This window comes from Coffea eugenioides, unplaced genomic scaffold (assembly GCF_003713205.1).
Source record: "Coffea eugenioides isolate CCC68of unplaced genomic scaffold, Ceug_1.0 ScVebR1_141;HRSCAF=589, whole genome shotgun sequence".
NCBI lineage: Eukaryota > Viridiplantae > Streptophyta > Magnoliopsida > Gentianales > Rubiaceae > Coffea > Coffea eugenioides.
Genome location: NW_020861821.1, coordinates 49,207 through 61,679, shown reverse-complemented (window position 1 = coordinate 61,679; position 12,473 = coordinate 49,207). Strand labels below are relative to the sequence as shown.

General features: G+C 51.5%; 1 protein-coding gene across 1 annotated transcript; it reads left to right on the top strand.

The window, feature by feature from the left end:
* Nucleotides 1-1,265: 1,265 nt before the first annotated feature.
* On the top strand, nt 1,266-2,588 carry LOC113755317. Its single transcript, XM_027299354.1, has one exon. It carries the CDS (start codon nt 1,266-1,268, stop codon nt 2,586-2,588), a length of 1,323 nt encoding a protein of 440 aa, XP_027155155.1.
* The last annotated feature ends 9,885 nt before the right edge of the window (nt 2,589-12,473 follow it).

The window sequence follows — 12,473 nt, the reverse complement described above, 5'->3', positions numbered from 1 at the left end:
ATTAAAAGAGAAAAAAAGAAGGAAGTTTAGCAGCTAGCTTTTTCTGAGCTTTCTCGGCTGTAGCTTAGGAGAAAATGTTTTTGACTTTCCCAAGATGATTTCTTCTTTAGCTCTCTCTCACGGATGGAAAAAGGAGGACTAGCTTGGCTTTAGATTGTTGACTTTTCCCTTAGAATGCTTTTTGCTCTTGGTGACTCATAGCAGGTGAGGATGCTCACCTCGGCCATCCTGCGTGTCCGAGGTGAACTCACCTTGTCCCTTATCAGAGCTCATCCGTATCTTGGGCATAACCTCTGAGCTCGGCCACTTCCCTAGCCTACCGTGTAGGTGACCTCGGCACCACCCACTTCGGCCGCACGCTGATGAGGTCACGGCCCCTGACATCACCCAGGTCCAGTGCTTTATCTGAAAAGCACTGGAGACTCTTAATGGAACCTGCTCAATACTCTCCGTCATCACACTCAGGCGGCTACAGTGTCAGAGTCAGGCCTCCTGACACGGGACAGAGCCGTAATGACCAGAGAATGGGTCCCACCAACAAGAGCTCTCCGCTCTGTCCTCTACCCTCCTATAAATACCCCACATACACTCATAGCAAGAAGCATACACTATTCATTTGCTCATACTCTAGCATTTTCTCGTTCTCATACTAACTTAATCGTCGGAGTGATACCAGGGGAGAAGCCCCGCCATTCACTTCGGACAAGAAGGTCGACTTCGGACACGAGGATACCCCTCACTTCATCTCAGAGAGGTCTGATTTAGGTCGGTCCATCTATCCACCAAAAATCACCTCTTCAATTGGCGCCGTCTGTGGGAACGAGATTACTGCTAAAATGAGATCCACGCGCTCCAGAAGCGGAAGAGTTCCCTCAACTGGGGCTGGGCAGACATCCGGAGCCCAGCAAGATCGTATCTCTGAGGAACATGGGTCCCAAAGGACCCAGCCCAACAATGAGGAGGCCATCGCCAAGATGGCCGAGTTTGTCACGGACAACCCCAACATCTTTGAGGAACTAGGAAGGTACCTCAAGAGGCAGGGAAAAGAAAAAGCCGAGTCTTCCAAGAGGAGACCGACGAAGTCCCCTGATGTGCCCTCAGGCGAGGACTCCGAAGATGGGCGTCTATCTCGGAGCACCTCCAGGCGAGCCTCATCCAAGGCAACCTCCAAGATTGCCTCCATCTCCCGAGCGTTTTCTCGGGGACTACTGGGAAAATGAGCCGAGGACCCACCCCGGCGTCCCGGAGGCCTAGCTTCTGATTACATGAGGGCTCCGCCCTTCACTGATGACATCAATGGGGAAATGGTGCCCCCAAACTTTAAGCTTCCAAATTTGCACACCTATGACGGCCGAGGTGACCCCGAGGATCACCTCCGCGCCTTCATCTCCGCATTCCGACTCTACTGCGTCCCCGACGCCGTGATCTGTCGGGCTTTCCCCATCTTCCTACACGGGACCGCCCGGAAGTGGTTCTGGAGTTTAGAACCAGGGAGCATTTCCTCCCTGGATGAGCTGATAGACCGGTTCATCCACCGCTTCGTGTCGTCTCGACCAATAACAAAGACTTCAGCTTACCTCTTGAACCTGCAACAGGGTAAGGGCGAGTCACTTCGCTCATACGCCCAAAGGTTCAATGAGGAGAATGTACAGATACCTGACCAGAACGAGCAGGTAACTATCGCTGCCTTCACCAACGGGTTAGTGGCAGGGATCTTCAACACAGAAATCCATCGGCAATACCCCCGTACACTACGGGAGCTCTGGGAAAGAGTGGACCAGGGAATCCGAAGTGAAGATGTAAATCGCATGAAGCGAGAAGCCCAAGCATCTCGTACGGGGCAAGATCCCCGGAGGAGGAAAGACACTGGCCGAGGTGAGCCAGGCCCAAGTGGCACTTCAAACCAACCCCGAGACCGCCGAAGTGTCTTCGACCGGATCGTGAAAGGCAGATCGTCCACCTCGGACGCCGAGCTGACGCCCCTCAATTCGAGCCGGACCCACGTCCTGGCTGTGATGAGGCAGAATCACCTCGGTCGCAACCCTCCCGAAATTCCGGGGAGGAGAGATAAGAGGAACTCGAACCTCTACTGTGCCTACCACCGTGATGTAGGGCACGAGACTGAAGACTGCAATGACCTGAAGCGGGAAATCGAAAATTTGATCCGGCAGGGATACCTGAAGCAATTCGTCCGCAAGGATGGAGGCTTCAACCGAAGCGTCTCCCACCGGGAGAACCGAGGCCCCCGCCGAGACGACCGACGGGACACGAACATGCATTGTCGAGGTCCCGAAGACCGTAGGGAGGACAAGCAGCCCCCACGCGATGGCTCACCGGGCTACGGCCCAAACATAGCCGGGGTGATCAACACCATCGCGGGAGGACCAACGGGAGGAGACAGCCAGAACTCCCGGAAGCGGACCTACCGCCAGGCCGAGATGGAGGTGGCCGAGCCGAGCTCTCGGCTGTCCGAGGTCATCACCTACGGTCCCGCTGACCCCGTTCCTGCGGCCTCCAGCAATCACGAGGCTCTTGTGGATGAAAGTCCTCCAAACAACAACTACGTAGTTCAAAAGGTCTATGGTTGACCCCGGAAGGCTCGGTATTAACGAGGTTTCTTGTTACTACCGGAACTTTCGAAAGGGTTTTGAAAGCTTTGGACCAGGGGGAGGGGCAACGCACTGCCTGTCAGGAAACTCTCTTCGTTGGATCGGGGGAAAACCACGTCGTTTCCAACCCCGGAGGGGGCATGTTGAACCCTGATCGTAAAACCAATCCGGGCGTTTCATATTCACGCTGGGCCGAAACTGTGGCCTGTCAGTTTTGCGGGTTTGGTCCAAAAGCAGGGGGGGGGGGGACTCCCCTTAACCAAATATGCTGATAGGCCGGCCCACGCTCAACGCCTTGAGAGCCGTATACTCCACCTACCACCTGAGCTTTAAATTCCCAACATCTGCAGGGGTGGCCGAGGTGAGCAGCGATGTGGGCGCCGCCCGGGAGTGCTATCTCGCCACCATTCAAGCAGCAGTCACCCCCCTGGGCCCTTCACCAGAAGTCAGAGGAAGAAAAAGGAAGGGGCCCAGGCGGTCCTTCTCCCATAGACTGTAATCGGGACCTCAAAGAAGGCAAGAAGAAAAGCCCAACAGGGCTGGAAAGCCCGGGATTGAGGGTGTGGAACTTAGTTGGTCGTGGATGAAAAAGCGGAAAACCTGACCAAATGGTTCCAGGGTAGGGGCGGGACTCCCTCACACCCCTGAAAAGAAAGAAATTGAAATTTCTTCCCTGTTCAAAGGGGGGAAGGACCACCGGAGACCGTTCTTCGCGTGGGTCCGCGGATTGGAAAGTGGGGTCGGATACGTCATCAGTTGCCACCCTCGAGGCTCATTTGGACTTACCAACCTTCAAACGTTGACCCTGCTCAGGGCCGAAACCTGATGCCGCGACAGGGAAACGGAAGCGGGCACCTTCGGCCCCCGGAAACGTTAGCCAAGCCATATTCGGATTTGAGGTCGGACAAGCTCTCGGCCGGCCAAAGCATGAATCCCACCGAAGGTCCAATAATTCCCACCTGGCTGGTAACATCCAAGTTCATTGGGTAAAAAAGACCACCGGGGGAGGAGAAAGTCTGTAAGTGTGTCGGAAACTTTCACCGACCTCAACAAGGGCCTGCCCCAAAAGGATTTTGCTTAATCCTCTTTGCCGGAGGCGAAATGGACCGGGCCTCGTTCGACCTTTGGCGATGGGGTATTTTGAAAATCCTCGCTTCCCTAGCATGCCCTTCAAAAAGGTTACCCACCAAAATTAGAAAATGCAAGTGAGGGGAGGACCAAAGAGAAAAAACGGCGTTCTACAACGCGGACCGAGCGTACTTATTTGTTACAAAAACTTTAACCATTGGCCTTTCGGGGCTTAAAAACGCCGGAGGGCGGACCTAACCAAAGGGGGCTTGGATCAACCCGACTCTTTCCAGGGAAATCAGATCGGCCGCAATGTGGAGGCCTATGTGGATGACATTCTCGTTAAAAGCCTCGCCACTTCATCCTTTCTGTCAGACGTGAGGGAAGTCTTTGGTGTCCTGCGAGACTCGAGAATGAAGCTGAATCCCAAGAAGTGCGTCATCGGCGTCACCTCGGGAAAATTCTTGGGGTATCTGGTTTCCCACCGGGGAATCGAGGCCAACCCCGACAAGGTGAAGGCCATTCAGGACATGTCCCCACCTCGGAACATCCGAGAAGTCCAACGGCTGAATGGACGCCTGGCCGCGCTGAATCGCTTCCTGTCCCAATCAGCCGAGAAAGCTCTGCCTTTCTTTAAGGTGCTGAAAAATGCTGACCAGTTCGCCTGGACTGAGGAGTGTCAGGCTGCTTTCGACCAGTTGAAGCAGTACTTGCATCACCTACCAACTCTCGCTTCACCTCGGCCCGAGGAGAAGCTCTACCTCTACCTCTCCGCAGCCGACGAGGCTGTCAGCGCTGTGCTCATCCGAGATGAGGGCACCCAAGTGCCGGTCTACTACGTCAGCCGAGCCCTCCGCGGGCCGGAGACCCGATACACGCAAGTTGAAAAACTTGTGCTGGGGCTCGTCCACGCAGCTCGGCGGTTGAAACCCTACTTCTTAGCCCATCCCATCTCGGTCAGGACCGACCAGCCCATTCGGCAAATATTGGTGCGACCCGAAGCTTCTGGTCGCCTCACCAAGTGGGCTGTCGAATTGGGAGAATATGACTTGTCCTACGAGCCACGCACCGCCATAAAAGCTCAAGCTTTAGCTGACTTCCTTGCTGAGCTCACCTTCACGGAAGGTCCGGAGTCCACTTCAGCCTTACCCGAGGTGTCCACCTCATCCCTGTGGACATTGTATGTCGATGGATCCTCTAATGGAGACGGCTGCGGAGCCGGACTGCTCCTGGAAGGACCTCAGGGGGAGGTTTGCTCTTACGCCCTCCGCTTTGACTTCCCGGCCACCAACAATGAAGCCGAGTACGAGGCTCTAATCGCTGGACTCCAGCTAGCCCGCAAGCTCGGCGCCCAGCAAATCCACGTCCGCAGTGACTCCCAGCTCGTGGTACGCCAAGTTATTGGTGAGTACGAGGCCAAGGATGAGACCATGCAACGGTACCTCTCCAAAGTTCACCAACTCACCGCGTACTTCAAGTCATTCGAAATCCAAAGGATCCCTCGGTCCCAGAATAAGCGAGCCGACGCCTTATCCCGGCTGGCTTCCACTTCATTCTCTGACCTCAGCAAAACCGTCTTGGTGGAGGTCCTGAGTGAACCAGGGTACGTGGAAGAGGTGGCCTGCCCCGTGCACTCTGAAGAAACTTGGATGACCCCGTTCATCCTTTTCTTGGGTCAAGGAGTCCTTCCCGAAGACCGAGCTGAAGCAAGGAAGATACAACGCAAAGCCGCTCGGTATGCACTCCGCGATGGAGAACTATATAAGCGCTCCTACCTCGGCCCATGGTTGAGGTGTGTCACCCCCGAGGCAGGACGCGAGGTCCCCCACGAGATCCACGAGGGCCTATGTGGGGCTCACATCGGCCACAGGATGCTAGCTAAGAAAGCTATGCTCCTGGGATATTTCTGGCCATCACTTCGGCAAGACTCCCAGGACCTCGTTCTCGGCTGCCCTTCCTGCCAAGTCCACGCACCCGAGCACCACCAGCCTTCAAACTTCATGGTCCCCATCACTTCACCCTGGCCGTTTGAGCAATGGGGGACAGACATCATAGGTCCCTTCCCCAAAGCCGTCGGGGGTTATACATTCTTAGTAACCGCTGTGGATTACTTCACCAAGTGGGTCGAGGCCGAGCCACTTCGGACCATCTCAGGGCTGGCCATTCAAAAATTCTTTTGGAAGTGCATTATCTGCCGCTTCGGCATACCTCGGGTCATCATCTCGGACAATGGGAGACAGTTTGCCGAGAACCCGTTCAAGACTTGGTGCGAGAACCTCGGCATCAAACAACACTTCACTTCGGTAGGCCACCCCCAGGCCAATGGTCAAGCAGAAAACTTCAACCGGACTCTTCTACATGGTCTCAGGACCCGACTACACCGAGTTGGGTCATCTTGGGTGGAGGAACTCCCCAGTGTCCTGTGGTCGTATCGGACCACGCCGAGGTCAGCGACGCGAGAGACCCCATTCTCCCTGACCTACGGCGCCGAGGCGGTCATCCCGGCTGAGATCCTTACCCCCAGCCCTCGGCTGGCAGCCTATGCCGCCGAGGTGAACGACGAAGAGAGGCAGCTGGACCTCGACCTCGTCGAAGAACGAAGGAATCTCGCCTCAGCCCGGATAGCTTCTTACAAGAACACACTGGCACACTACTACAATGCCCGCGTGAGACATCGTAGATTCCAACCTGGAGACTTGGTTCTTAGAAAAAACTCAGTCAGCCGAGCTGAACCGCAAGGGAAATTATGCCCGAAATGGGAAGGCCCTTACCGAGTTGTGGAATCTGACGCTAAGGGGTATTGTAAACTGAGTTACCGAGATGGCTCATTAGTGCCGAGGTCTTGGCACGCCGAGAACCTCAGATTGTATTACGCCTGAATTTTTAATCAAGTAATGACTTCAGCTATCATGTTATTCTTCAATATCGTTGTTACGCTATTAAAAAATAAGGGGGACAAGCAAGGGATGAAGTCAAAGCAAGAAATTAAAGCACTGAGACGAGAAGAAATATGCTTTCATTCAATAAGAAAGAGCGTTACAAAAGTACAAGGCCGAGGTCCGAATGCTACTAAGCACTCTCCACCTCGGCCACCCCCTTAAAGCCGCGAGCCTAGACCCCCGTCTCGGCTCCATCCCCGGTCTTGGCTCCCTCCTGGGCATCCTTCTCTTCGGCCTCTTTTCCGCCGGGGTGAACTTCATCTCCATGCTCTTTGCCGACGTCCCCTCCGGCTTCGTCTCCCTCAGCGTCCTCTCCTCCAGCTTCTTCCACTTCCACGTCCTCGAACACTTCGTCGAGTTCGGACAGCCACTTGTTGAACTCGACCTGGACTTCGGCCAAATTCCTTCCTGCCTGAATGCCTTCGGCCATCCGATCGCATAACTCCTTGGAGTCCTCATTGTAGCTGGTATGGTTTTTTAAGGACTCCAAGGCCTCGGAGGAGAGGTGAGCTGCGGCCTCGTCAACGGCCGATGTGAAGCCAAACATGAAGTTAGGCGTAAGTAGTTGGCCGAGGTCCTTGATGAAGGCCTCGGACTTCCGAAAAGCGTCTACGGCCGAGGCTCCGGTACCCTCGAGAGCTTGCTCGTGGGACGCCTTCACCTCGTCCCCCCTCTTCTGCTCCTCTTCGAGGGCCGATCGGAGACTGTTGATAGTAGCCGCGGCCTCCTCATCCTTCACCTCGGCCTCCTTAAGCCGCCTTTCAAGCTCGGCCTTCTCAGACTCGGACACCAACAGTTTTTTCTCCAACTTGGAGATTTGATTCTGCAACTTGCCGGTGTCCTGTTCCTCGACCAGAGCACAGTAGCGGTGTGCCATCTCGGCCACAAAGGCCGAGGTGGAAGCTGTGGACACCATGAGACTTTGAACCATCTCGGCCGGGCTCAGCTTCTTCATGAACTCCAAGTCCCTCGGCAAGGGGGAGTGCATCACTAGTTCTTGGGCAACCCGAGGATGTTGGCACCTGTCGTTGACCGAAATTTTCCAGTCCGGACACCAATGCCCGCCGGGGTGCGTCTTATCGTCTCCGGGAAACACTGGGGGGCTATGGAAACGATTCCATAGCGAGGTCCCCGACACCGGATTAACTGGAGGCTTCAGCTGCTTGCCTCGGCCAGAAGGAGGTGTGACTGTTGTAACAACTCCAAGGGGAACTCCCTCTGGCACAGACGAGGTGGACCCAGTAGCCGCCGTGGCCGAGCTGCTCTGGCCAACCTTGGTGGGAGTGCCTTTAGACGCCGAAGTCTTAGCGGCTGGTCCTTGTGACTTCTTCTTCTTTGGCGGAGGTGCCGATGTCTCGTCAGTGCTCTTCCTCTTCTGCCTCTTGGCCACTTCGGACGAGTCAGAGACGACGAGGTCGGACAGTTTAGTCACTGCACAAAAATAAATATTATCATATGCCTTAACCGAAGTGAAAGCAAAGCTACGAAAGAAAAATTACAAGGTATCTCAAGTTCAGTGGAAAGGAAGGGGGGCTTGGTAGTATTGATCACGGCTCGACTTATCCCCCCATCCACGAGCACGGCTTCGGGGTAGTCATGGCTGAACAGCCGAAGTCCCGACTTCATCAACTTCTGGAAGGATTCCTCTTCGGCATCCCCCGCAGAGGGGTCGGCCTTCGCCTTAATTGGCCTCCACCAAAAACCCCTCGGGAAGTCCACTCCGGACACGAAGAAGTAGTCGCGCTTCCAGTTCTTGATCGAGCTGGGAGCACCGATCACCAACTTCGGGATAGCATTGTTTCGATTGCCAACATAAAACCATCCTTTATCCGTCCCGTGTGCCTTGAGAGTATAGCATCGGCGGAAGAGGTCGACGGAGGGAGTCACCTCCTGATGTCGGCACAGCATCTCGAACCCCACAATGATGCGGACCGCATTCGGGGCAAGCTGGGTGATCCTCACGTGGAAGTGACGAAGTAAGTCCCGGAGGAACTTCGACGTCGGCATCCTCAGCCCGGCCTCCAGCTGTTGAACGTAGACAGCCACCATGCCGAAGGGGGGGTTCGCGGCTGTGTCATTCGCCTCGGGCGGCAGAATTTCGTACCTCGACCGGAAAGGGTACCTGTTTATCTCCTTCGTGGCCCTATCCCTTCCTATACGACTTCTAAACTTCGGCATCTGACCGAAGTCGATGTTGTCCACGTCCTTTGGAGCGACTGGCTCCAGGACACCCTCGTCATGAGGTATCTCGGTCCCGAGCTCGGTATCGTATTCGACCTCGGAACCACCCTCGCTGATCCCGGACGACTCCAACTCCGAGCCCGTCACGTCGGCTCTCACCTCGGCTGATCCTTCCTCAGAACCCTGCGTCGACCCCTCAGAGCTGGACGTCGTCGTTTCTTCCTCAGGATCCGGCGTCACCTCGGTCTGGTAGCTCGGGGTCACCGTTTCTTTATGGGTCTTAGCGGTTTTGGCCATGAGTGAAAGACGATATGAAGAGAAAGAAAGATACTTACTATTGACTACGATCTCGGACGAAGACGATGACTTCGGCTGTGATCTCGGCTAATGGATTGACTTCGGCTACACTCGCGAATTTCGTAAGTTACAAGCGAAGAAAGAGAGTGATGGGCCATACGATGAAAGGGACCCCCTATTTATAGGGAAGAGCCAGAACCCGAAGAGGCAGCCAGAATACGAAAAGGCGGCAACGATTCGAATTCAGGATACCGTGTACCTGCCCTTCTGTCCATCTCTCCTCATTAATGCCCGTCCTTTCGGCTGACACCCTCTGCACGAAACGTCCCACCACTTCACGACGCGACGGTTACCTCTGACCACGTCCTGTCAACTGACTCGACCACGTGTCAAGTCCCCGCATCTTCCGGAGCAGTCTCAGGACCCCGACTCTTCATGACTTCGGCACAAGGAAGCCTCGGCACCTCTCAGTCCCGGAGCACCCGAGGCTTGGGGGGCTTATTGAGGATGCTCACCTCGGCCATCCTGCGTGTCCGAGGTGAACTCACCTTGTCCCTTATCAGAGCTCATCCGTATCTTGGGCATAACCCCTGAGCTCGGCCACTTCCCTAGCCTACCGTGTAGGTGACCTCGGCACCACCCACTTCGGCCGCACGCTGATGAGGTCACGGCCCCTGACATCACCCAGGTCCAGTGCTTTATCTGAAAAGCACTGGAGACTCTTAATGGAACCTGCTCAATACTCTCCGTCATCACACTCAGGCGGCTACAGTGTCAGAGTCAGGCCTCCTGACACGGGACAGAGCCGTAATGACCAGAGAATGGGTCCCACCAACATGAGCTCTCCGCTCTGTCCTCTACCCTCCTATAAATACCCCACATACACTCCTAGCAAGAAGCATACACTGTTCATTTGCTCATACTCTAGCATTTTCTCGTTCTCATACTAACTTAATCGTCGGAGTGATACCAGGGGAGAAGCCCCGCCATTCACTTCGAACAAGGAGGTTGACTTCGGATCCAGGAGTTCACCTCACCTCATCTCAGAGAGGACTGATTCAGGTCGGTTCAGCTACCAACCAAAAATCGCCTCTTCATAAACAAATAGGAAAGCGAATAACAGCACAAGGTATGATACAGGGGCTCTCAGGAGCCATTTTCCTCGCTTGATCACCATTCATCGTAGTTGACCCTCCGTCAACTCTCACTACTTATAGTCCATGTAGATCCTCTCATTTTTACCCCTAACCCGTCACGTACGTACCCCTGCCCGGCCCGAACACCGACTAAGGAAACAGTATACTCGAGATATACCCTTAAAATTGGGAGCAGTATACTTGAGTATACCCTCAGGAAATTGGTCGAGAGATTCACCCAGCGACATTTCCGTAGTTGGATTCAGAAGTCGAGGGATTCACCCAACGACGCAACTACATTTTGATTCACGGATTCATGAGAAAAATGTTTCACGCAAGTCACCACTCGAACGGCTAGTGCGATAAAGTACACACTGCTCACTTCGATGGATCTAAACTAGTTTTGCAATTTATCACATATTGAGTCAAGAAAGCACTTAAATCAGGTAGGAATAGAACAAGCAGGGACACTCACCAAGAGTGAAGTTACTGATCAAGCTGGGAATCAAAATCTGCATCCTCGCTAAACCCTAAAATACCAAATTTTAACTATAAGTGGGCTATACTAGTTCTAGGATTACGTAGGAAAATTATTCGTAGTATAGCTAGTTTATTTGCTTGGAATAAGTCAACAAACCATGTAGTATTAAAACTAGTAAAATACTTTGCAAAGTTTCCTTAATATTACTTTTCTTGAAAAAGTGTTACTCGAACTAGTTTACGTGAAATAGTGTTTCTTGCCGAACAAGTTTTCTGCACGTTTAGTTAAAATCGCTAAAATCTCGTGTTTTGAAAATTTCCTCTAGAAAACTAGCAAGGAACAGGTCTTAAAGAAAGAAAAGGAAATGAAACAAAACTTAGGGTTTTAAAAGCTAGAAAAATTATTTTCTATAACTATCAAGGCTAGTTTAAGCTAAAGAAAAATTGTCGGTAGGCAAAATTTAAGGCAAAATACTAATTACTGAATTTTATCGTTTGCTACTAGCGAGAAGAAAAATTATTTTTGATTAGCTCGATCAAAATTGCTCGAGTTCACAGGGTCGAAACGACTTTCACAATTTCGATCCCATTTCGAAATCCTATTATGGTTCAAATTTGCCAGCAAATCGAAATCACATTTTAATGGAAAATCCCTAGGGCTTCGTCAATCATTAGCCCTGGGTTTTCAATAGATTCACTTTTGATCAAAATGGAATAAATGACCAAGGTTTCGTCAATCATTAGCTCTTGGTTTTGGCAAGTTCATATCACCTCACAGTTGAAGCAAAATAAATATAAAGTCTTCAAGTAATTCTAGCAATTAATTTCATCACACTTTGACACTTGTATAAAATCATTCAAATGGCCAAGGGCTTCATCAATCATTAGCCCTTAGCATCCAACAATTATTTCTCACAGCAATTAAAGCTAGCCTTTCAAGCGCTTAAGATCACTAACCGGTATATGGACGTAAGGCAGGATTGGTGACAATATTTTCATCCAAGACCTCAACAAAATCTCATTACACATAATCGAATGCAGATTAAACATTTCACCAAAGTTATTTTCCAAAATTTTCTATTCCAATACCGATCACTTTATCACAATATTATAGTCATAATAAAATCAAATTGTCACTCCAAAATGCACAAGTAAGACCCTCTTAATATAGTTTCAAGTGGAATCAATGAACATAAGATATTTTACAACTCAAAACAGCATTTTTAGGACTAAAATTCGCCACAAGAAATCTGGAAAATTCCTTTACTACTTCTATCCATTCACTTGAAAATTTTCCAGGTCTACACTTCCACATTCTTAGTTCAAACTTCCATCATATCAAATGATTCATAGTTAAACGACTTATGCAGCTTAAAACACATATTTCTGATGCATTTCAGAACCATGACACTCTAAGGAAAAATCCAGAAACAGATTAAAATTCCAAAAAAAACAAACTGAAATTTCTGCTCAAGCCTCTCGGCTATCAAGAATTTTTTTTTCCAGCACTTAGGTGTTTATAAATCCATCTTTTCCTCGGTTACAACATGGTTCTAGGTTCTCAAATTTTCCATGCGTCAACTTATCTAACCAATTAACATTTCCAGTTCAACATCGAGTTCAAACAACAGTCATAAACTTCAAAATTTCCAGGTTCAAACCTTGCGGCAGTTCACAAAATTTTCCAGCAATAAGATGTTCTTAATCCAGCTTTTTCCTTGGCTAAAGCAGAGTGTTAAGGGCTCAAATTCAACATGCCATCA